Source organism: Salmo salar, unplaced genomic scaffold (genome assembly GCF_965601325.2).
Source record: "Salmo salar unplaced genomic scaffold, fSalSal1 ptg000619l, whole genome shotgun sequence".
NCBI lineage: Eukaryota > Metazoa > Chordata > Actinopteri > Salmoniformes > Salmonidae > Salmo > Salmo salar.
This window is the reverse complement of record NW_027675443.1, coordinates 732,161-757,377: the sequence shown is the minus strand read 5'-3', so window position 1 is coordinate 757,377 and position 25,217 is coordinate 732,161. Positions and strand designations below refer to the sequence as shown.

Sequence of the window (25,217 nt, the reverse complement as noted above, 5' to 3'; positions counted from 1 at the left end):
CACTGTTGCTATAGTGACCCTGCATTACACCACTGTTGTACAAATTCTACAATTTGTTTAATTCAATTTCACATATTTAATTGTTTTGTATTTCATTTCATATTTGTTACATGTAGTCTTTTGGTTCAACCTTAATGCATAACAAACGTCATCAACAGGGGGAACATATTGTGTGTACTCTGATAAGCTGTAGAAAGAATATATCCATTTAAAAGACTTGTTCATAAAATAAAGATTTGTTCATAGTAAGGGAACACCCCCCTGAAATGGACAAAATAACATGGCAACATATTGGCACTGCACAATCATACACACGATGCACAATACCACCCAATGCGGTCCACATTCATCCAAATCATATTGCAAATTTCATATGGCAAATGCCAAGTGTCCCGCACCAAAAATCCTATAGATGGCGAGCGCGCTCCACCGTGAATTTTCAAATTGCAAATGTAACACAAGTCAACACCGAAGAGTCAAATGTAGAAAATGTGAAAGTTTTTTCAAAAACGTATCACCCCCTTAAAAAAGTGCTTTCTGGACCGTTTAAAAAAATTCTTTAGATTTTTTTTCCAATCACCAGGTGCACGGCTGTACATTGACTGGCCCGATGAACTCGGGATGGCCGGGCAGTGACTGTGGTTCCTCTCCATCGCTCGTTGTGTTGATTTCATCATGTGCATTTTGGTGATGTTTTTTCACTGTTGAATCATATTGCAAATGCGTGTTACATTTGCAATATGTTTCAATGGGCATTTAGCATCACGAATTTGGCATGCTCAAAAATACTGCAGAAATGCATAATTGACTGGGCTGATGAACTCGGGATGGCCGGGCAGTGACTGTGGTTCCTCTCCATCGCTCGTTGTGTTGATTTCATCATGTCATTTTGGTGATGTTTTTTCACTGTTGAATCATATTGCAAATGCGCCTTACATTTGCAATATGTTTCAATGGGCATTTAGCATCACAAATTTGGCATGCTCAAAAATACTGCAGAAATGCATAATTGACTGGCCCGATGAACTCGGGATGGCTGGGCAGTGACTGTGGTTCCTCTCCATTGCAAATGTACAAAAGTCACCCAGCTAGTCAGCGTCCATCAGTCAATTAGATGTCATTCTGACACCAAACTGATATCATCTGACACCAAACCCACTTTTTCCAACTCGTTTAGAAGCCAACTATGACATATTTCAGAGCAGGCCCATAATTCCCAGCGTCTTCAGTTTAAACCATAAAAAAAACATAAAACACGTAGTTACGTTCTAGCTGCGGGTCCAGCTCTGACATTATGTGTAAGCCTATGTGAGGCGACCCTGAATCCCAAGTTACAGCTCGATAGGTCATTTGGTGCCCAAGCAACGATCTTAATTGGTGCTGAAAATCCACTTTTTCCAGGCGTTGCTACGGGGTCCTTGAATGAGGTATCGGACAGAAACGTTGGGGTCCATCTCTATGGGCCGAGGTGGTTTCCATGCACCTAGTCCTGCGACTGTGGGAAATTTCTAAATGTCGCCATTTTCGTGATGTCAAAATGAATTGAACATATTGCAAATGTACGAGGCTGTTTCTGAGTGAGTGCAGTGTGTGTGTGTGAGTCCAGTGTGTGTGTGTGTCCAGTTGTTTGTGTCCAGTGTGTGTGTCATGATATTATTTCAGGGACACTGAGGAGTCATTATGAACCCACAACCCTGGATAGAGGGGCTCAGTGAATGTGGAGGTAAATGTGTACAGGTGGGTCAGTGTGTCAGAGGAGGCTCTATAGAAGGACAGAGTGCCAGCTGGCCAGTCCAGATATACTCCTACTCTGTGGGGGCTGGAGGAGGGGACGTCTATGGCAGTGAGATTATTATTGTGACAGGCAGAGTAACTGTTGTCAGAGCAGAACAGACTCCAGGACTTGTCATTGTATCCAAGATAACAGTCATTAACCCCTCCTCTCCTGCTGATTCCTTTATATGTCACTCCTATAACAGCCCCTTTCCCACTCCACTCTACCTCCCAGTAACAGCGCCCAGTCAGACCCTCTCTACACAGCACCTGTCCCCAGCCCTCAAATCTCTCTGCATGATCAGGATACGGCTGCTCTTCTCTCCTCCATGTCACCTTTCTGTTCTCCTCAGACAGTGAGAGGAGTCTGTTTACTGTGTTTAGGTCCAGTGTGAGATCACAGACATCTGATGGATGAAACCAGACACAATATTAGAAATCATCATCATTCACATTAGAATGTTAACTCACTTTTCACTAATTCATTTAATGTGGATGTTTCTATGTATCAAAAGGAGAAGTTAAAGTAACTTGAGACTTGTTGAATGATCATATGTTATACTGTATGGTAATATAAAACACACGTATTCCCATTAATTACACACACACACACACACACACACACACACACACACACACACACACACACACACACACACACACACACACACACACACACACACACACACACACACACACACACACACACACACACACACACACACCTGTATGCATGCATGAACACAAACACATTTCTTATGTAACACGAACAGACACACACATTGTCAAAGCAACTCTTTGTAAACTTTGGTGACCCTGATTTCTGCTTCTGTAGAACTACAGCTGATATTTAATATGACCAAGTAAGTAATGATGGTGGTCTTTGACTTTGACTTAACTTGAATTAAGAATTATTCTTAGTCATATTCTTCACAACAGTCAACACTCACATTTTCTAAGCCCAGGTTTCATTGTGTTCTCTCCACCATGTTCCACACTGTAGTGGTAAGCAGAAGAACAGGCAGTCATTGAGGGATACACCTGAACTCTCACACACACACACACACACACACCTCACACACACACAAGTCACACACTGGACAAACACACATGCATATAACTTCAAGCAAATGTTTGTCTGTGTGTTTGTATCCAGCGTGTGTGGGTGTTTGTATTAACTAGCCTGATAAGTCAAACATGTCTGATATGAACATTGACATAAACCCTCTACATACTTGAGTTTCTCCAGTCTGCAGTGTGGATCCTCCAGTCCAGCAGAGAGCAGTCTGACTCCTGGGTCTCCTGGGTGATTGTAGCTCAGGTCCAGCTCTCTCAGGTGTGAGGGGTTTGACCTCAGAGCTGAGACCAGAGAAGCACAGCCTTCCTCAGTGACTAGACAGCCTGACAGCCTGCAAAGAGTCAAATCATATTAAAATCACACTGCTATTCTTTGGTGGTGAAAATAGTGGCAGTATATTTTTTCAACATATTCAGATACATCAGAGTCCTGAAACCTGCCATATCTATTCATAAATTAATGTATCATTATTAGAAATGACAAATTCTCAAAGTATTAGTTGTAGATAGAAAAATGTATTCTGCTCAAAAAAATAAAGTGAACACTTAAACAACACAATGTAACTCCAAGTCAATCACACTTCTGTGAAATCAAACTGTCCACTTAGGAAGCAACACTGATTGACAATAAATGTCACATGCTGTTGTGCAAATGGAATAGACAACAGGTGGAAATTACAGGCAATTAGCAAGACACCCCCAATAAAGGAGTGGTTCTGCAGGTGGTAACCACAGACCACTTCTCAGTTCCTATGCTTCCTGGCTGATGTTTTGGTCACTTTTGAATGCTGGCGGTGCTTTCACTCTAGTGGTAGCATGAGACAGAGTCTATAGCCCACACAAGTGGCTCAGGTAGTGCAGCTCATCCAGGATGGCACATCAATGCGAGCTGTGGCAAGAAGGCTTGCTGTATCTGTCAGCGTAGTGTCCAGAGCATGGAGGCGCTACCAGGAGACAGGCCAGTACATCAGAAGACGTGGAGTAGGCCGTAGGAGGGCAACAACCCAGCAGCAGGAACGCTACCTCCGCCTTTGTGCAAGGAGGAGCAGGAGGAGCACTGCCAGAGCCCTGCAAAATGACCTCCAGCAGGCCACGAATGTGCATGTGTCTGCTCAAACGGTCAGAAACAGACTCCATGAGGGTGGTATGATGGCCCGACGTCCACAGGTGGGGGTTGTGCTTACAGCCCAACACCGTGCAGGACGTTTGGCATTTGCCAGAGAACACCAAGATTGGCAAATTCGCCACTGGCGCCCTGTGCTCTTCACAGATGAAAGCAGGTTCACACTGAGCACATGTGACAGACGTGACAGTCTGGAGACGCCGTGGAGAACGTTCTGCTGCCTGCAACATCCTCCAGCATGACCGGTTTGGCGGTGGGTCAGTCATGGTGTGAGGTGGCATTTCTTTGGGGGTCCACACAGCCCTCCATGTGCTCGCCAGAGGTAGCCTGACTGCCATTAGGTACCGAGATGAGATCCTCAGACCCCTTGTGAGACCATATGCTGGTGCGGTTGGCCCTGGTTTCCTCCTAATGCAAGACAATGCTAGACCTCATGTGGCTGGAGTGTGTCAGCAGTTCCTGCAAGAGGAAGGCATTGATGCTATGGACTAGCCCGCCCGTTCCCCAGACCTGAATCCAATTGAGCACATCTGGGACATCATGTCTCGCTCCATCCACCAATGCCACACACACTACTGAGCCTCATTTTGACTTGTTTTAAGGACATTACATCAGTTGGATCAGCCTGTAGTATGGTTTTCCAGTTTAATTTTGAGTGTGACTCCAAATCCAGACCTCCATGGGTTGATAAATTGGATTTCCATTGATTATTTTTGTGTGATTTTGTTGTCAGCACATTCAACTATGTAAAGATAAAAGTATTTAATAAGATTATTTCATTCATTCAGATCTAGGATGTGTTATTTTAGTGTTCCCTTCATTTTTTTGAGCAGTGTATAATAGAAATATTTGAGTAGACTGACCAGACCAGTTTAAAAAGCAGTATCAGTCAAAAGAGACAGTGAGGTATCAGATTTAGATTGTATTGAGTATACAGTCCACACCATATCTATTTTGACAGTGAAGCTAACATTTTAGATTTGTCTCTATACTCCAGCATTTTGGAATTGAGATCAAATGTTTCATATGAGGTGACATTGACGCATTTCAAATCAAATCAAATTTTATTTGTCACATACACATGGTTAGCAGATGTTAATGCGAATGTAGTGAAATGCTTGTGCTTCTCGTTCCTACCGTGCAGTAATATCTAGCAAGTAATCTAACAATTTCACAACAACTACCTTATATACACACAAGTGTAAAGGAATTAATAAGAATATGTACATAAAAATATATATGGATGAGCGATGGCCAAACGGCATAAGCAGGATGCAGTAGATGGTATAGAGTACAGTATATACATATGAGATGAGTAATGTAGGGTATGTAAACGTTATATAAAGTGGCATTGTTTAAAGTGACTAGTGATACATTTATTACATCCAATTTGTAATTATTAAAGTGGCTAGAGATTTGAGTCAGTTTGCTGGCAGCAGCCACTCAATGTTAGTGATGGCTGTTTACCAGTCTGATGGCCTTGAGATAGAACCTGTTTTTCAGTCTCTTGGTCCCAGCTTTGATGCATCTGTACTGACCTCGCCTTCTGGAGGTAGTGGCTCGGGTGGTTGTTGTCCTTGATGATCTTTTTGGCCTTCCTGTGACATCGGTTGTTGCGCCTTCTTCACCACGCTGTCTGTGTGGGTGGACCATTTCAGTTTGTCCGTGATATGTACGCCGAGGAACTTAAAACTTTCCACCTTCTCCACTACGGTCCCGTCGATGTGGATGGGGGGTGCTCCCTCTGCTGTTTCCTGAAGTCCACAATCATCTCCTTTGTTTTGTTGACGTTGAGTGTGAGGTTATTTTCCTGACACCACACTCCGAGGGCCCTCACCTCCTCCCTGTCTCGTTGTTGTTGGTAATCAAGCCTACCACTGTAGTGTCATCTGCAAACATGATGATTGAGTTGGAGGCGTGCATGGCCACGCAGTCATGCGTGAACAGGGAGTACAGGTGAGGGCTGAGAACGTACCCTTGTGGGGCCCAAGTGTTGAGGATCAGCGGGGTGGAGATGCTGTTTCCTACCCTCACCTCTGGGGGCGGCCCGTCAGGAAGTCCAGGACCCAGCTGCACAGGGCGGGGTTGAGACCCAGGGTCTCATGCTTAATGACGAGTTTGGAGGGTACTATGGTATTAAATGCTGAGCTGTAGTCAATGAACAGCATTCTTACATAGGTATTCAGATGGGTTAGGGCAGTGTGCAGTGTGATTGCGATTGCATCATATGTGGACCTATTGGGGTGGTAAGCAAATTGGAGTGGGTCTAGGGTGTCAGGTAGGGTGGAGGTGATATGATTCTTGACTTGTCTCTCAAAGCACTTCATGATGACGGAGGTGAGTGCCATGGGGCGATAGTCATTTAGCTCAGTTACCTTAGCTTTCTTGGGAACAGGAACAGTGGTGGCCTTCTTGATGCATGTGGGAACAGCAGACTGGGATAAGGATGGATTGAATATGTCCGTAAACACACCAGCCAGCTGGTCTGCGCATGCTCTGAGGACACGACTAGGGATGCCTTGTGAGGGTTAACACATTTAAATGCTTTACTCACATTGGCTGCGGTGAAGGAGAGCCCGCAGGTTTTGGTAGCGGGCTGTGTCGTTGGCACTGTATTGTCCTCAAAGCGAGCAAAGAAGTTGTTTAGTTTGTCTGGGAGCAGGACATCGTGGTCCGCGACGGGGCTGGTTTTCTTTTTGTAGTTCGTGATTGACTGTAGACCCTGTCACATACCTCTCGTGTCTGAGCCGTTGAATTGCGACTCTACTTTGTCTCTATACTGACGCTTAGCTTGTTTGATTGCCTTGCGGAGGGAATAGCTAAACTGTTTGTATTCGGTCATGTTTCCGGTCGCCTTGCCCTGATTAAAAGTGGTTCGCGCTTTCAGTTTTGCTCGAATGCTGCCATCAATCCATGGTTTCTGGTTTGAGAAGGTTTTAATAGTCGCTGTGGGTACAACATCACCGATGTGCTTGCTGATAAACTTACTCAGCGTATTCATCAATGTTATTGTCCGACGCTATGCGGAACATATCCCAGTCCACGTGATTGAAGCAATCTTGAAGCGTGTAATCAGATAGGTCTGTTCAACAGGTGTTTCCTGTTTTAGTTTCTGTCTATAGGCTGGGAGCCGTGGTCAGATTTTCCAAAAAGAGGGCAGGGCGTCACGGAAGTTAGAGTAACAATGGTTCAGGATTTTTCGTGCCCGGGTCGCGCATTCGATATGCTGATAAAATTTAGGGAGTCTTGTTTTCAGATTAGCCTTGTTAAAATCCCCAGCTACAATAAATGCAGCCTCAGGATATGTGGTTTCCAGTTTACATAGAGTCCAATGAAGTTCTTTCAGGTCCGTCGATGTGTCTGCTTGGGGGGGATATACACGACTGTGATTATAATCAAAGAGAATTATCTTGGTAGATATTGCGGTCGGCATTTGATTGTAAGGAATTCTAGGTCAGGTGAACAAAATGACTTGAGTTCCTGTATGTTGTTATGATCACACCACATCTCGTTAATCATAAGGCATACCCCCCCAGCCTTTTTTTTACCAGAGAGATGTTTGTTTCTGTCGGCGCGATGCGTGAAGAAACCCGGTGGCTGTACCGACTCTGATAGCGTGTCCCGAGTGAGCCATGTTTCCGTGAAACAAAGAATGTTCCAATCTCTGATGTCTCTCTGGAAGGCAACCCTTGCTCGGATTTCGTCTACCTTGTAGTCAGTTTGTTTGGTTGTGTTTTGGGTTATGTTTTGCCCAATAATTAAATGGTGGATGATGACTGGAATAATTTGTCTAATTGATTAGATAACATGGTTCTAAACACTACTAAATCAATCCTGATGATGCCATGATTGAGAAAGATCATGAATGAATCATTAATAACAATGAGTGAAAAAGATACAACAACAACAAAACATGCTAACCTCTCACCATTACCAATAACAGAGGATACAACAAAACATGCTAACCTCTCACCATTACCAATAACAGAGGCTACAACAAAACATGCTAACCTCTCACCATTACCAATAACAGAGGCTACAACAAAACATGCTAACCTCTCACCATTACCAATAACAGAGACTACAACAAAACATGCTAACCTCTCACCATTACCAATAACAGAGACTACAACAAAACATGCTAACCTCTCACCATTACCAATAACAGAGGCTACAACAAAACATGCTAACCTCTCACCATTACCAATAACAGGAGGTTAGCATTTTTTTCTGATTTTTGTGCCTCTGTAACTTTGTTATTCGTCATTATTAACAATTCACAATTCATTTCTAAACAGTGAAACCGATAGGTATGAATACCCTTAAAAAAAGTGACATTCTGTAGTGTCACCAAATTTGAAACAATCTATCTCAAATCCAAAATGCTGGAGCATAGCAACCAATTTAAAACTGTAAGCTTCACTGTCCAAACACATATGTTGTGGACTATGTGTGCCTGGTAAACACATGTGGATCTGGTGAACAGTTATCACTTGTTGACCAACTACAGGAATACTGACCTCAGAGTCTCCAGTTTACAGTGGGGATTCCCCAGTCCAGCAGAGAGCAGCTTCACTCCTGAATCCTTCAGGTCATTGTTACTCAGATCCATCTCTCTCAGGTGTGAGGGGTTTGACTCCAGAGCTGAGACCAGAGAAGCACAGCCTTCCTCTATGACTCCACAGCCTGACAGCCTGACAAAGAGATCATAATGACTTCACAAACACACTGTTAATTTAACACCAGTAGTGTAGAAGGACAATGGCAGATGCATTTGGTTTATTCTCCCCAACAACATATAGATTCATCTTCCGTCTCCTAGAAGTGTATGGTCATAATTGTATACTAATGTGAACGTCAATGCATTTATTCAATATGTTTTTCAATATAATATTATATACATATTATAATATATATTTTTCTCTAAACTTAACATTTCTGCCTAATGATTAGTTCTTAAATGTCATTTTATTTACTCACAGAACAGCTCTGGATGCTTTGACTACTGGCAGCAGCCTCAGAAGACCTTCCTCTGATCTGGAGTATTTCTTCAGGTCAAACACATCCAGCTCCTTTTCTGAAGTCAGCAAAACAAAGACCAGAGCTGACCACTGTGCAGGTGACAGGTTGGGTTTTGAGAGACTTCCTGAGCTCAGGAAGCTTTGGATCTCCTCCACTAGAGAATGGTCATTCAGTTCATTCAGACAGTGGAACAGATTGATGCTCCTCTCTGGAGAGGGATTCTCCCTGATCTTCTCCTTGATGTACTTGACTGTTTCGTCATGGCTCTGTGAGCTGCTTCTTGTCTTTGTCAGTAAACCTCGTAAGTGCCTCTGATTGGACTCCAGTGAGAGGCCCAGAAGGAAGCGGAGGAAAAGGTCCAGGTTTCCTGTCTGACTTTGTAAGGCTTTATCCACAGCACTCTTGTAGAAAGTAAATTTACGCCTTTGTCTGATCCTCACAGAAAAGTTATTGGACGTTGATTGCTGTTTGTCCATTAGATTCTCATTGTTGTTGATGAAAGAGAGGAACACATATCCAGCAGCCAGAAACTCCTGAATGCTCAGATGCACGAAGCAGTAAACCTTGTCCTGGTACAGCCCACATTCGTCTTTAAAGTGCTGTGTGCACAATCCTGAGTACACTGAGGCTTCATTGACATCAATGCCAGCCTCTTTCAGGTCTTCTTCATAGAAAATCAGATTGCCTTTCACAAGCTGTTGAAAAGCCAGTTTTCCCAGTGACAGAATGCTGTCTGTATTCCAGTGTGGACCTGTCTCTTCTTTCCCAAGATACTTTTCATTCTTCTGTTCGGTATGAAACTCCACAAGGTATGTGTACATCTCAGTCAGAGTCTTGGGCATCTCTTCTCTCTTATGTTTCAGCATGTGTTCAAGGACTGTTGCAGAAATCCAACAGAAGACTGGAATGTGGCACATGATGTGGAGGCTCCTTGATGTCTTTATGTGTGAGATGATTCTATTGGCCAGATCCTCATCACTGAATCTCTTCCTGAAGTACTCCTCCTTCTGTGGGTCATTGAACCCTCGTACCTCTGTCACCTGGTCAACACACCCTGAAGGGATCTTATTGGCTGCTGCAGGTCGGGTAGTTATCCAGATGAGAGCAGAGGGAAGCAGATTTCCCTTGATAAGATTTGTCAGCAGAACATCCACTGAGGTTGACTCTGTGACGTCCCAACAGATCTTGTTCTTCTGGAAGTCTAGGGGCAGTCAGCACTCATCCAGACCATCAAAGATGAACAGAACTTTGTACTTGTCGTAGTTGGAGATTCTTGATTCTTTGGTTTCCATTGAGAAGTGATTGAGAAGTTCAATGAAAGTGTGTTTGTTTCCTTTCATCAAATTCAGCTCCCGAAAAGGAAATGAAAATACAAATTGCTTATCCTGATTTGCTTTTCCTTCAGCCCAGTCCAGAATGAACTTCTGCACAGAGACTGTTTTTCCAATGCCAGCGACTCCCTTTGTCAGCACAGTTCTGATATGTTTGTCTTGTCCAGTTAAGGTTTTGAAGATGTCGTTACATTTGATTGCAGTCTCTGGTCTTGCTTGTTTCCTGGTTGTTGTCTCAATCTGTCTCAGCTCATGTTCATTATTGACCTCTCCTGTTCCACCCTCTGTGATGTAGAGCTCTGTGTAGATCTTATTGAGAAGTGTTGGGTTTCCCTGTTTAGCGATCCCCTCAAATACACATTGAAACTTCTTCTTTAGATTAGATTTGAGTTCACGTTGGCAAATCACAGCAAGCTCATCTGAATCTAGATATAACACAGAGGATATTAATATTATGTCTGTTTTAGTGCCTACGGTATTGTAGGACTATTATAACGTTTAAATTATAATAATTTATTCTCTTAACTGACTGTATAAATGTGTACATGTTTTCATAATGCAATACAGACTGGTGTGACTGATTATATTATTATTGGTATTATTGATGGTATTATCAATGTTCTCCCTCTCTCCTCCTGTCTCTCATCTCTCTCCCTTTCTCTCTCTCTCCCTCTCTCTCTAAATTAGTCACCCCAACACATCCCTGCTGCTAATTGATGAGGTCTCTAGGTGTTGTGTTAAGGCTGCTACAATATCATTGAGATACACAGCTACTTTAGCTGTACTTTAGCTACAGCTTTTAAATGTTATAAAACAGCATTCAACATGAGGCAGACAGATCTTACTTTTCTCCAGTGAGTCAGCAAGTTCCTTCTGATTCATTTTCCTCAGGACGTGCAGTGTGATCTTCAGAGCCCCCTCTCTTGCACTGCTCGCCTGGTTCTCATCTTCAGCATCCACCACTTCCTTATCCTGCTTCTGACTCTCAAAGCCTTCTGGGAGTTCTGGACTAAGAATCCTCTTGAACATCTTCAGCTCGTTCTTCACAAATGTCATAATATTCTCTTCAAGCACCTGAAATAAATAAAGTAAATAAGTTAAGCAAGAGAAGAAATGCTTTCTCATCAATACATTAATGAACGATTGACAGTTCAACTTCACTTGAGGTAAACAAAAACAAATGTACATAACAGGACCACACACACTGAATATGGAGGCCAGGTCTGTTGGATGACCCTGGGAAGACGGACCACTGAGAATCTCTGACTCTGATCTCTCCTGTTGGTTTCTGTGGACAAAACATGAGATTACATCTCCTCATCCAGGGACCGACCACACACCCACCCACACACACACCCACCCACACACACACCCACCCACACACACACACCCACACACACACACACACACACACACACACACACACACACACACACACACACACACACACACACACACACACACACACACACACACGGAGGGAATGTTGTGTTTGTTTAATATTGTTTTAGGACTATACAAATGGATAAAAGGATTAGCCTATGGATTATGAAAACAACAAAAGAAATGGGAAAATGGGAGAGGAGAAATGATACAATGTTGTTTAACTCACTGACCATGACCCATGAGTTCTTCTTACCTTTGTTCAGTAGAAAGGTCTCCCTTTCTAAAGTTTATAAGTAGACCCATAGACCAGTCACTCTTCATGGACACACAGCTGGGAACAGGGGAGGCTGGTCTCTTCCGCTTTATTGGTCTTCAACACAACAGAGAAAAACATTACATCTCTCATCTACTCTGAGCTCAGATGGGGAAACAAGAGTTTCATTCCAAAACGCTTCATATCACTTTTCAGAAATGTTTGTTAATAAGCTTTTATTTCTTAAAGACATTTTGAAAGAGATTGGTGTGTTTTTTCACTATCTAATCATGGCATGGGGTTGTTCAATAACAGACATGTATTTGTTTAAAATATATCACTTGATGGTTTCAAATAATCTGTTTTTTTTGCTAAATGCTATATATCTGCCTCACTCAGAGAAATAAGTTGTACTGCTAGATTTTATACATATTTTAAGTTTTACACAGTCAAATGTAACAAATAAATACATTTTTAATAAAGAACTGTACAAATGAAACATTTGTGACATCAATATTTAAAAATGTAAAAATAATTATTAAATACAGTAATATGAAATCTGTATGTAAAACATTTACTTTTGAATTTATCAGATGTTTTTATCCAGGACCTGGTTTCCCAAAAGCATCTTAAAGCCAAGTTCATCATTAAAACCTTTGTAGGAGCATCATTAAATCTCTGAGCTGTTTCCCAAAACCATCGTTATTAATGTTGAACAGCTTAGTGCACCCCGCTTCACTTCATACACACAAGATCTCAGCTAAACATAGAATCACATGGTTTATCAGTCTCTCTGTGACCGCCGCTAACTTTAGAACAAAGTTATCTACAAATACAAAGAGAAACAAGTGACGTATAAAATGATGTTCAAATGAAAGCCGGACGTCCAACCATGCTGCTGATCCAGTTTCTGCTGGTCTTCCTGCAGCTATGGAACCCTGACCTGTTCACCAGACCTGCTACCTTGTCCCGAACCTGCTGTTTCGACCCTCTCTCTCTCACCTGCTGTTTACACCCTCTCTCTCTCTCCCTCTCTACCACAACTGTTGTCTCGACCTCTGAATGCTCAACTATGAAAAGCAACCTGACATTTACTCCTGAGGTTTTGACCTGTTCCAACCTCTACAACCACTGTGATTATTTTTTGACCATGCTGGTCATCTATGAACGTTTGAACATCTTGGCCATGTACTGTTATAATCTCCTCCCAGCACAGCCAGAAGAGGTCTGGCCACCCCTCATAGCCTGGTTCCTCTCTACCCAGCACAGCCAGAAGAGGACTAGCCACCCCTCATAGCCTGGTTCCTCTCTACCCAGTACAGCCAGTAGAGGACTGGCCACCTCTCAGAGCCTGGTTCCTCTCTAGGTTTCTTCCTAGGTTCCTGCCTTTCTAGGGAGTTTTTCCAGCCACCGGGCTTCAACATCCGAACATGATCTGTTCAGCACGAGACGACCGTTAGACCCAGTGACGTGTTTCTGCCAATGAGCTTCAAATCAAATCAAATTGTATTTCTCACATGCGCCGAATACAACAGGGGAACACTTTACCATGGATTTCTAACTTATGAGCCCTTTCCCAACAATGCAGTTAAAAAATAAGAACAATTCACTAAATAAAAAAAGGAAATAATAACACAATAAAATAATAATAATGAGGCTATAAGGAGTACCAGTACTGAGTCAATGTGCAGGGTACCAGGTAGTTGAGGATATAATGAGACTATAAGGAGTACCAGTACTGAGTCAATGTGCAGGGGTACCAGGTAGTTGAGGTAATAATGAGGCTATAAGGAGTACCAGTACTGAGTCAATGTGCAGGGGTACCAGGTAGTTGAGGTATTAATGAGACTATAAGGAGTACCAGTACTGAGTCAATGTGCAGGGGTACCAGGTAGTTGAAGTAATATGTACATGTAGGTAGGAATAAAAGTGACTAGGCAATCAGGATAAAGATTACATCTCGTCATCCAGGGAGTGCACACACTCACAGACAGACAGACAGACACACAGACACACACACACACAGACACACACACAAACACAGACACACACACAGACACACACACAGACACACAGGCAGGGAATGTTGTGTTTGTTTAAAATTATTTTAGGACTATGAAAATGGACAAAAGGATTAGCCTACGGATTATGAAAACAACAAAATGAAATGGGAAACGGAGAGGAGAAATGACTAGAGACAGTGTTGTTTATGAGTTCTTCTTGACCCATGAGTTCTTCTTACCTTTGTTCAGTAGAAAAGTCTCCCACTCTAAAGTTTAGAGGTTGATACATAGACTTGTCACTCTTCATGGACACACAGCTGGGTACAGGGGAAGCTGGTCTCTCCTGCTTGATTGAGCTTCAACACAACAGAGACAAACATTACATCTCTCATCTACTCTGAGCTCAGATGGGGAAACATAAGAAGAGTTTAATTCCAAAACGCTATATATCACTTTTCAGAAATGTTCGAACATTTACTTTTATTGTTTAAAGAAATTCTGAAAGAGATTGGTGTGTTTTTTCACTATCTAATCATGGCATGGGGTTGTTCAATGACAGACATGTATTAGTTTAAAATCTATCACTTGATGGTTTCATTTCAGAAAGACAAACAGTCATGTTTTTTTGTAAAATTCTATATATCTGCCTCACTCTCAGAGAAATCAGTAGTACTGCTAGGTTTTACACAATAATAATATATATCTGCCTCACTCTCAGAGAAATCAATAGTACTGCTAGGTTTTACACAGTAATAATATATATCTGCCTCACTCTCAGAGAAATCAGTAGTACTGTGTCACGTCTTGACCAGGAGAGGGAGTAGTTGTTTAGTATTTGGTCAGGAAGTGGCAGAAGTTGTGTGTTGTATGTAGTTTCTAGTTGTTCTGTTTCTGTGTTAGTCTTGTGACTCCTGATCAGGAACAGCTGGATATCGTTGTTCCTGATTGGGAGTCATATATTAGGTGTGTGTTTTTCTCTTGGGGTTGTGGGTTGTTTTTATTTTGCACTGCTGTAAGTATTTGTATAGCCTGTGAAACTGTCACGCTGTCATTTCGTGTTTATTTTTTTCCGTGTACATCGTAGTTAATAAAAATGATGTTGAGCACGCAATCCGCTGCGTATTGGTCCACATTTTCTGACAGTGATTTTGAGATATCTTCAGACGAAGGAGAATATCGTGACAGAACAACCCACCTTAAAAGGACCAAGCAGCGGAGGAAATCTGGTGAGGACCGGGGAACATGGCTAGTAAGGGAGCCCGAGAGGCAGCCCCAAGTATTTTTTTTGGGGGGGCACAAGGGTAGTTTGGCTGGGCATGGATGGAGCCCCAGGCCAGCTCCCCGTACCCTTTTTGGGAAGAGACATACTGGACAGGTCCCGTGCTTTGGGGTGATGGGTGCTGTGGCGAGGCTGGGTATTTTCAGGCCGGTACGCACAGTACCAGCGCCCCGCATGTGCCAGGGCAAAGTGGCCATCCAGCCAGTAGGGGTGATGCCAGTCCTGTGCTCGAGACCGCCAGTGGGCATCTACGGTCCAGTGTTTCCCGCTACACACACTAGCCTTGAGGTGCGTGTCTCCAGGCTGGCATGTCCAGTACCAGCCGCACGCATCAGGCTTCTAGTGCGTCAGCCCAGCCTCGCCAGTCTGGAGCCGCCAGAGCCGCCCGCCATTCTGGAGCCGCCAGAGCCGCCCGCCAGTCTGGAGCCGCCAGAGCCGCCCGCCAGTCTGGAGCCGCCAGGGCCGCCCGCCAGTCTGGAGCCGCCAGGGCCGCCAGCCGGGCGCAGCCAGGGCCGCCAGCCGGGCGCAGCCAGGGTCGCCAGCCAGCCGGGCGCAGCCAGGGTCGCCGGGCGCAGCAGTCCTTCGACGCGGCCAGTGGCGCCACCTAAGTGGGCGACGCCGAGGGTGGAGCGGGGTCCACGTCCCGCACCTGAGCCGCCTCCAATATAGGTTGGTATGGGGAGGGGGGGGTGTTGCACAGGTGCCGTCGTTGACGGCAGCCACCCTCCCTTCCCTCCCCTTTTTGTTTAGGGGGTATTTTTTTTTTTTGTAGTAGTAGTATTGGGGGATTTTTTGGTGTGTTTTCTTTTAAGGTGCATTCCAGTGTCTGCACCTTTAGGGGGGGGGGGGGGGGGGGGTTACTGTCACGTCCTGACCAGCAGAGGGAGTAGTTGTTTAGTATTTGGTCAGGATGTGGCAGAAGTTGTGTGTTGTATGTAGTTTCTAGTTGTTCTGTTTCTGTGTTAGTCTTGTGACTCCTGATCAGGAACAGCTGGATATTGTTGTTCCTGATTGGGAGTCATATATTAGGTGTGTGTTTCTCTTGGGCTTGTGGGTTGTTTTATTTCGCACTGCTGTAAGTATTTGTATAGCCTGTGAAACTGTCACTCTGTCATTTCGTGTTTATTGTTTTCCGTGTACATCATAGTTAATAAACATGATGTTGATCACGCAATCCGCTGCGTATTGGTCCACATTTTCTGACAGAGTTTTTGAGATATCTTCAGATGAAGGAGAATATTGTGACATACTGCTAGGTTTTACACAGTAATAATATATATCTGTCTCACTCTCAGAGAAATCAGTAGTACTACTAGCTTTTACACAGTAATAATATATATCTGCCTCAGTCTCAGAGTGAAATTGGGTTTTTGGATATAAATATGAACTTTATCGAACAAAACATACATGTATTGTGTAACATGAAGTCCTAGGAGTGTCATTTGATGAAGATCGTCAAAGGTTAGTGCTTAATTTTTGCTGTATTTCTGGTTTTTGTCACCCCTATCCTGCTTGGAAAATGGCTGTGTGGTTTTTCTTGTGTTGGCACTGACTTCTGCCAGTACTGGTTCCACTGCAGGTGTGTGCTGTGACTTCTGCCAGTACTGGTCCACTGCAGGTGTGTGCTGTGACTTCTGCCAGCACTGGTTCCACTGCAGGTGTGTGCTGTGACTTCTGCCAGTACTGGTTCCACTGCAGGAGTGTGCTGTGACTTCTGCCAGTACTGGTTCCACTGCAGGAGTGTGCTGTGACTTCTATCAGCACTGGTTCCACTGCAGGTGTGTGCTGTGACTTCTGCCAGCACTGGTTCCACTGCAGGTGTGTGCTGTGACTTCTGCCAGCACTGGTTCCACTGCAGGAGTGTGCTGTGACTTCTGCCAGTACTGGTTCCACTGCAGGTGTGTGCTATGACTTCTGCCAGCACTGGTTCCACTGCAGGTGTGTGCTGTGACTTCTGCCAGCACTGGTTCCACTGCAGGTGTGTGCTGTGACTTCTGCCAGCACTGGTTCCACTGCAGGAGTGTGCTGTGACTTCTATCAGCACTGGTTCCACTGCAGGAGTGTGCTGTGACTTCTATCAGCACTGGTTCCACTGCAGGAGTGTGCTGTGGGATCTAGAGGTGGCTGTGGAGCTGGATTTTAATTGTGATTTTTGTGACAATAAAAGTGATGGAGGTCGAGATTTTTTAAATGTTTTATTTCATTTGAAATTATTTATTTGTTTAAAAAACAGTTTTAAAAAAAATATTTTGGCTTTGCAGTAATATTCGAGAAAGAAGCTAACCTGTAAGCAAAGCATACGGTGCTTCAGAACTGTGGACCTCATCATTTTTAAGCAGACTCAATGGTAACGCTGTGAATTGCCAAAATATATATTTTGTGTGGATACATTTTTTAAACTTTTATGCGTTCTACTAGAAAGAAGTTTGCGATCGACCGGTCGACCAATCGACGTCCTGGGCACCATTGGGATAGAGCATCTGACTAGTGATTATTTGGCCGGGGTTCAATACCTGCTGTAGTTACTATTTTTTTGCTCTCCCAAAAGCAACACAGCCCTAATATGAGATATATAGCTAACTAAAGTAATGAGTGACCATTTTAGAAAATCATGGGACATAGTCTTTGTGGTTGCATGCTATTTTATGTCAATCATATTGCTGCTTGTAGCCTATAACTGATGCTTCGTGGTCTTATGCTGCCATCTATTGGAAATGTAGCAATTAAAAGTAATTAATTTACTTACAGACATTGGTGAGGCAGTTGGTGAGGCAGAAATAAAGTGTATTTTTCTGGTTAATTCCTTAGATCAGTCTCAAACCTGCCCCACCTATCCCACACCAATTGATGGACTTTCACATAGAGGTTACTTGGTCACCAAGTTCAAACCACATTAGTTTTATTTTTCAAAGGTGGCTTGTTTATCAAATGTTCTGCCTTGCAATAATAATGTAATAAAATAACAAAACAAAAACAGCAAAACACTTAGACAGGTTTTGATTAACAAAATAATCAAAATGCTATTTTGTACTATAATGGTATTTACTAACATATTATTACTAAAACCGTTTCTAAAAGAATTAGGGTTAAGGCTAAAATAGGTAATACGTAGGGTAAGATGCTGATGTAAAAAGGGCTTTATAAATACATTTGATTGATTGTTAGGTTTAGGGGTTTTAACCTGTTAGGGCTAGGGGGCAGCATTTGCACGTCTGGATAAAAAAAATGTACCCGATTTAATCTGGTTACTAATCCTACCCAGTAACTAGAATATGCATATACTTATTATATATGGATAGAAAACACTCTAAAGTTTCTAAAACTGTTTGAATGGTGTCTGTGAGTATAACAGAACTCATTTGGCAGGCAAAACCCTGAGACATTTTCTGACAGGAAGTGGATACCTGATGTGTTGTATTGACTTTAAACCTATCCCATTGAAAAACACAGGGGCTGAGGAATATTTTGGCACTTCCTATTGCTTCCACTAGATGTCACCAGCCTTTACAAAGTGTTTTGAGTCTTCTGGAGGGAGATCTGACCGAACAAGAGCCATGGAACGATGATGTCCCATTAGACACCTGGCGCGCGAGTTCATGTTGGGTACCCTCGTTCCAATACGTTATAAAAGAGTATGCATTCGTCCACCTTGAATATTATTCATGTTCTGGTTAAAAAAGGCCCTAATGATTTATGCTATACAACGTTTGACATGTTTGAACGAACGGAAATATATTTTTTCCCCTCGTTCATGACGAGAAGTCCGGCTGGCTTAGATCATGTGCTAACAAGACGGAGATTTTTGGACATAAATGATGAGCTTTTTTGAACAAAACTACATTCGTTATGGACCTGTGATACCTGGAAGTGACATCTGATGAAGAGAATCAAAGGTAATGGATTATTTACATAGTATTTTCGATTTTAGATCTCCCCAACATGACGTCTAGTCTGTATCGCAACGCGTATTTTTCTGGGCGCAGTGCTCAGATTATTGCAAAGTGTGATTTCCCAGTAAGGTTATTTTTAAATCTGGCAAGTTGATTGCGTTCAAGAGATGTAAATCTATAATTCTTTAAATGACAATATAATATTTTACCAATGTTTTCTAATTTTAATTATTTAATTTGTGACGCTGACTTGACTGCCGGTTATTGGAGGGAAACGATTTCCTCAACATCAATGCCATAGTAAAACGCTGTTTTTGGATATAAATATGAACTTGATAGAACTAAAAATGCATGCATTGTCTAACATAATGTCCTAGGAGTGTCATCTGATGGAGATTGTAAAAGGTTAGTGCATCATTTTAGCTGGTTTTATGGTTTTGGTGACCCTGTCTTTGACTTGACAAAACATTACACACAACTCTTGTAAATGTACTGTCCTAACATACTCTAAATTTATGCTTTCGCCGTAAAACCTTTTTGAAATCGTAAAACGTGGTTAGATTAAGGAGATGTTTATCTTTCAAATGGTGTAAAATAGTTGTATTTTTGAAAAATTTGAATTTTGACATTTATTTGGATTCAAATTTGCCGCTCTTGAAATGCACCTGCTGTTGATGGAGTGCACCACGGGTGGCACGCTAGCGTCCCACCTAGCCCATAGAGGTTAAACACTAAAGTCACCGTCCATCTAGTGAAGAGAGAAGAACCGGACAGAGGTATCCAGCATCCGTCAATGAGAGAGGGAGGAGCCCTCCACGGGATTTAACAGCTGGAAGAAACAACCGGGGAGCTCCATCAGTCCACAAGAAATACAGGCAGCTGGTGATGATGTAGTGGTGGCTAGGGGAACTAGGATGCTGCTGGTAGAGTAGCTAGCTAGCTTACCTAGCTGTACCGACTAGCTAGGATAACTAGGATGCTTCTGGTATAGTAGCTAGCTTACCTAGCTGTACCGACTAGCTTTGCTAGCTAGCAGGTCGTTCGTCTGTCCCTCGTCTCGAGGATGATGACGAATCCGGTGAACCACAAAATTAAACAAGGATAGCAAGGGAAAAGGATCTGGCTACACTCATACTTTCCCTGACCATTAAGCAAAAAGCAAATTGAACAATAAACTTTGGCGTCTCAACACTGTAATGAACTATGTCGTTGTTCCCCAAGATCACCTCAGCCCACTCTGCTTGTAACTGGACAATATGCTTGGTGCCACACCGTACGGGGACACGGGTATTTCTGTACGCGAAAGCGGGACGTTCCACAACGCAGACATGAGCAGTGCAACACAATCAACTAAACCCAGTCTTTACAGTGGGTTACAATAATAATATTCATTTTTTATTATTATGTGTCCTATCTAGTGGCAGATATTTAGGATACCAGCAGGTATGTGGATAATAACCTCATGAGCTGTCCTAACCAGTTAAGAGGTACCAGCAGGTGTCTGGATAATAACCTCATGATCTGTCCTAACCAGTTAAGAGGTACCAGCAGGTATCTGGATAATAACCTCATGAGCTGTCCTAACCAGTTAAGAGGTACCAGCAGGTATCTAGATAATAACCTCATGAGCTGTCCTAACCAGTTAAGAGGTACCAGCAGGTGTCTGGATAATAACCTCATGATCTGTCCTAACCAGTTAAGAGGTACCAGCAGGTATCTGGATAATAACCTCATGAGCTGTCCTAACCAGTTAAGAGGTACCAGCAGGTATCTGGATAATAGCCTCATGAGCTGTCCAAACCAGTTAAGAGGAACCAGCAGGTATCTGGATAATAACCTCATGAGCTGTCCTAACCAGTTAAGAGGTACCAGCAGGTGTCTGGATAATAGCCTCATGAGCTGTCCTAACCAGTTAAGAGGTACCAGCAGGTATCTGGATAATAACCTCATGAGCTGTCCTAACCAGTTAAGAGGTACCAGCAGGTATCTGGATAATAACCTCATGAGCTGTCCTAACCAGTTAAGAGGTACCAGCAGGTATCTGGATAATAGCCTCATGAGCTGTCCTAACCAGTTAAGAGGTACCAGCAGGTATCTGGATAATAACCTCATGAGCTGTCCTAACCAGTTAAGAGGTACCAGCAGGTATCTGGATAATAGCCTCATGAGCTGTCCTAACCAGTTAAGAGGTACCAGCAGGTATCTGGATAATAGAAATACTGAGCGTAGGGGTTGGTAACTTTCTGTAGTTGCGCCTTGATTGGCTTAGTGTTTTGTCACTCATAGAGACACTACGTCACCGCAAAATCTACAGGGAGAGCTTGAAAATTCAAGCCCATTGGGTGCTGCCATAGAGTTACATTAGAAGTGCCCATCCAAAAGGCTCAAGGTCATTGGCCACAGATAAAAGGACGTCAAATCACGTTATATTTACCGTAGCTTTGATTGGACTGATCATGTCAACATCATATGTTGAAAATCTTAGCTAGCAATGAGTAGTTTGGAATGAGTGGTTTGAAAGGAATCAGTGGCTAACTGCAAGCATTGCAAAGCAATCACTAGCCAGACAATTCAGTGGAGAGGGTGGGTGGTCCAATTCTGCGTTTAGGGTCTCTTTTTCAAGCTTAAAATGATAAACATTCACATGCAACACCATGGGACAGAAAAGGTTGAATACATTGGCCATGCTGTGAATCCAGCATGAATTCTGCTGCATTCAAAACAACTGGAAACTGGGAAATCTCAGACTTCAGTGAGTTCAGGACAACTGGAAACTCTGAAAAAAAATGAGCTCCGACTGAGAAGACACGGTTTGAACGGTCATCCAACTCGAAATTCCAAGTCGGGAACTCTGGTCTCTTGCTAGAGTTGTCTTGAAAGCACCATCAATCCAGAGATATGGATGACAGACTTTGATGACTAAATTTGCCCACAAGGACCGCCGCACCACTCCACCCTACACAAAACATCACTTATTTTAAGTGTTTCTAATGTATGGTGGAAAAACTATTGGATTTTGACAGCAATGCTAAAACAATGACAGATACATTCAAAATGAGAGGCTACAAGGACAAAACTCTTGATGCTGCAATTATGAAAATATCTCAAAAATCAAGAGAGGAATTGCTAACAACTCAACCAAAGAAGAAAAATAACCGTCTTTTGCACCAAGTACACCAAGTATTCAGAGAAAATGAAAGCAATACTGAAAAAGCACTGGCATATTCTGCAATCAGACAAAAAAAATTGCACACCTCTTCAAGGAACCCCACTGGTGGTCTGTAAGGAACCCCAACTGGTGGTCTATAAGGAACCCCAACTGGTGGTCTATAAGGAACCCCACACTGGTGGTCTATAAGGAACCCCCACTGGTGGTCTATAAGGAACCCCCACTGGTGGTCTATAAGGAACCCCCACTGGTGATCTGTAAGGAACCCCCACTGGTGGTCTATAAGGAACCCCCACTGGTGGTCTATAAGGAACCCCCACTGGTGGTCTATAAGGAACCCCCACTGGTGGTCTATAAGGAACCCCAACTGGTGGTCTGTAAGGAACCCCCACTGGTGGTCTATAAGCGTGGTTGCAATATTGTAGATATCTTGGTGAGATCTGACCTGCCCCCTGAGCCCACTTAGACACTCTTCACACCCATTCCAAATGGGAACTTCAAACGTGGCTCATGTGCACATTCAAACATTGACTATCCAGTAGCAGCTCACTTTGTTGAAGCTCACCATCCAATCTCCTCCCTCAAATACACAGGCATTGAGCATGTTGCTCTACCATAGAGAGGAGGTATGTATGTTGATGGTAATGTTATGTACAATATTCAAGTATTTTTCTAAACGATAACAATAGCGTAATATATTTAATATGCCATAAACTATTGTTTTTTAACAGTTTCATTAATTCATTCTAATTAACTTAATAATTATGACACACCCCTCACTATTGTCATTGGTTGCACTAATTGCCCTGTTTGTCTATATAACCTGGTTCAAGTATTCATGACATCACCCTGAAGAAGGCACAGTGATGCTGAAACGTTGGTAAATACCCAATAAATTACTGGGAGTTTATATATGGAGTGTGTGACTCTCTTTATTTATTATAGCTAATAGTTTATTTGCCGTTAGGCAGAACCTCCACATAAAAAAAAATATCTGGTTGTGCGCCAGCTCATGTTTTTTATTGGAAAAACTATTGGAACCATTTCACTGTTTGACCACACGGTGTTATGGGTATAATGACACCTCCATTGTGGGGCTCTATAAAACTATTGAAACCATTTCCCTGTTTGACCGCTAGGTGTTATGGGTACTATAACACCTCCACTGTGGGGCTCTATAAAACTATTGGAATCATTTCCCTGTTTGACCGCTAGGTGTTTATGGGTATTATGACACCTCCACTGTGGGGCTCTATAAAACTATTGGAACCATTTCCCTGTTTGACCACTAGGTGTTATGGGTATTATGACACCTCCACTGTGGGGCTCTATAAAACTATTGGAACCATTTCCCTGTTTGACCACTAGGTGTTATGGGTATTATGACACCTCCACTGTGGGGCTCTATAGATCAGAATGAAACAGGAGAATCTACAGAATGCAACAATATTTGTTTTATCTTGCTGTGATGTTCTCAGTAAAATGTCATATGCTAAAATCTATTAATTGAAAATCTTAGAACAATAATATTTTACACACCCTTAATCATTCATTTCTGATGAAAAAACACAAATGTCAAAAACTGTTGGATATAGCGTTTTGGATATAAACTCTTCATAAATTATTTTAAAAAATGGTCATCTCACCTCTTAGATTTGGTGCCATGTTCCCCAGTGAGACTCATTTTAGAGGCAGGGCCCCCCTCCTCTCTCTCCCCAGAGAGACTCATTTTAGAGCACTGTCCCCTAAACAGAGATCCAGCATGTTGGTTGTGGTTAACACAGTGACAACTAAACAGAGATCCAGCATGTTGGTTGTGGTTAACACAGTGACAACTAAACAGAGATCCAGCATGTTGGTTGTGGTTAACACAGTGACAACTAAACAGAGATCCAGCATGTTGGTTGTGGTTAACACAGTGACAACTAAATAGAGATCCAACATGTTGGTTGTGGTTAACACAGTGACAACTAAACAGAGATCCAGCATGTTGGTTGTGGTTAACACAGTGACAACTAAACAGAGATCCAGCATGTTGGTTGTGGTTAACACAGTGACAACTAAATAGAGATCCAACATGTTGGTTGTGGTTAACACAGTGACAACTAAACAGAGATCCAGCATGTTGGTTGTGGTTAACACAGTGACAACTAAACAGAGATCCAGCATGTTGGTTGTGGTTAACACAGTGACAACTAATTATTGAAGGTCAATTGTTCTCTTTTATTCATTATCTCTTAGAAATAAAACATTTACTAACAGACACATCCAAACAGTCAGGTGATTTAATATTTTTCACCTTTTCTCCATGTAGTAGTAATAATAATATTAATAATAATTATGTTTCACTTTCTCTTTTAATAACTTCTCTCATTCTAGTGTGTTGCTTTGTTCAACAGGTATGATTTTATTATGGTGTTACTGAATTCAGTTCATAATAACAATGTTAAGAAAAGTATGTTCAGTGGTTTCATACCAAATTACACAGTAAGCAGGAGCTCATTGTAGTTTAGAAAACAACATGTTCTGATATTCTGAAAAATGATTTACAACTATGATACATTAACATTTTTACAAATTGTAAAATTACCACGATATACGAATCGTATAATACGATATATGAACAATATGTTTTTGAATTTGACTTGCCTACGCCCAGTTAGCACCATTTTGTATGATTGAACTGTCACGTAGCTGTCCCAGGTGAAATTGACTGTTATATCTGAGTGTTTTACTGTCATTCACTATACTAATATAAAACCATACATTTAATTTATCTACACACTTTACAATAATCCCTGGGAAGATTCTTACCTTGTAGCCTGAATTCACAACCAGAACATGTCAAGTCATTGAGATATTTTCCGTTGTGCTGAGAGAGCAGCTTCCTGATGACAAGTGTCTCTGTATC

At 42.5% G+C, this 25,217-nt stretch overlaps 1 protein-coding gene across 2 annotated transcripts; it reads right to left on the bottom strand.

Annotated features, from left to right (window-relative positions):
* Positions 1-25,217, bottom strand: LOC123731747 (tripartite motif-containing protein 16-like). 2 transcript variants are annotated; one of them, XM_082972242.1, is made up of 11 exons: positions 25,121-25,217; positions 23,953-24,051; positions 14,208-14,324; positions 11,966-12,082; positions 11,530-11,614; positions 11,172-11,400; positions 8,954-9,050; positions 8,494-8,667; positions 3,009-3,182; positions 2,724-2,770; positions 26-2,180 (listed from the first exon to the last, which is right to left on the bottom strand). In XM_082972242.1, exons 2-11 carry the CDS (start codon positions 24,033-24,035, stop codon positions 1,654-1,656), a joined length of 1,650 nt encoding a protein of 549 aa, XP_082828368.1. In that variant the 5' UTR covers positions 24,036-24,051; positions 25,121-25,217; the 3' UTR covers positions 26-1,653. The 2 variants fall into 2 exon arrangements, with proteins under 2 accessions (XP_082828367.1, XP_082828368.1); XM_082972241.1 differs by having other exon boundaries at positions 1-2,180; positions 11,172-11,614.

Bases quoted from the DNA above. Each gene is read 5' to 3' on its own strand.
- LOC123731747 (XM_082972241.1), bottom strand. From the start codon at position 24,035: ATGAGTCTCTCTGGGGAGAGAGAGGAGGGGGGCCCTGCCTCTAAAATG. The intron at 9,051-11,171 runs GTAAGATCTGTC...TGCTGACTTCAG, and splicing joins TGCTGACTCACTGGAGAAAA to AAAAGGAGCTGGATGTGTTT. The intron at 3,183-8,493 runs GTCAGTATTCCT...GACTCTTTGCAG, and splicing joins TGTAAACTGGAGACTCTGAG to GCTGTCAGGCTGTCTAGTCA.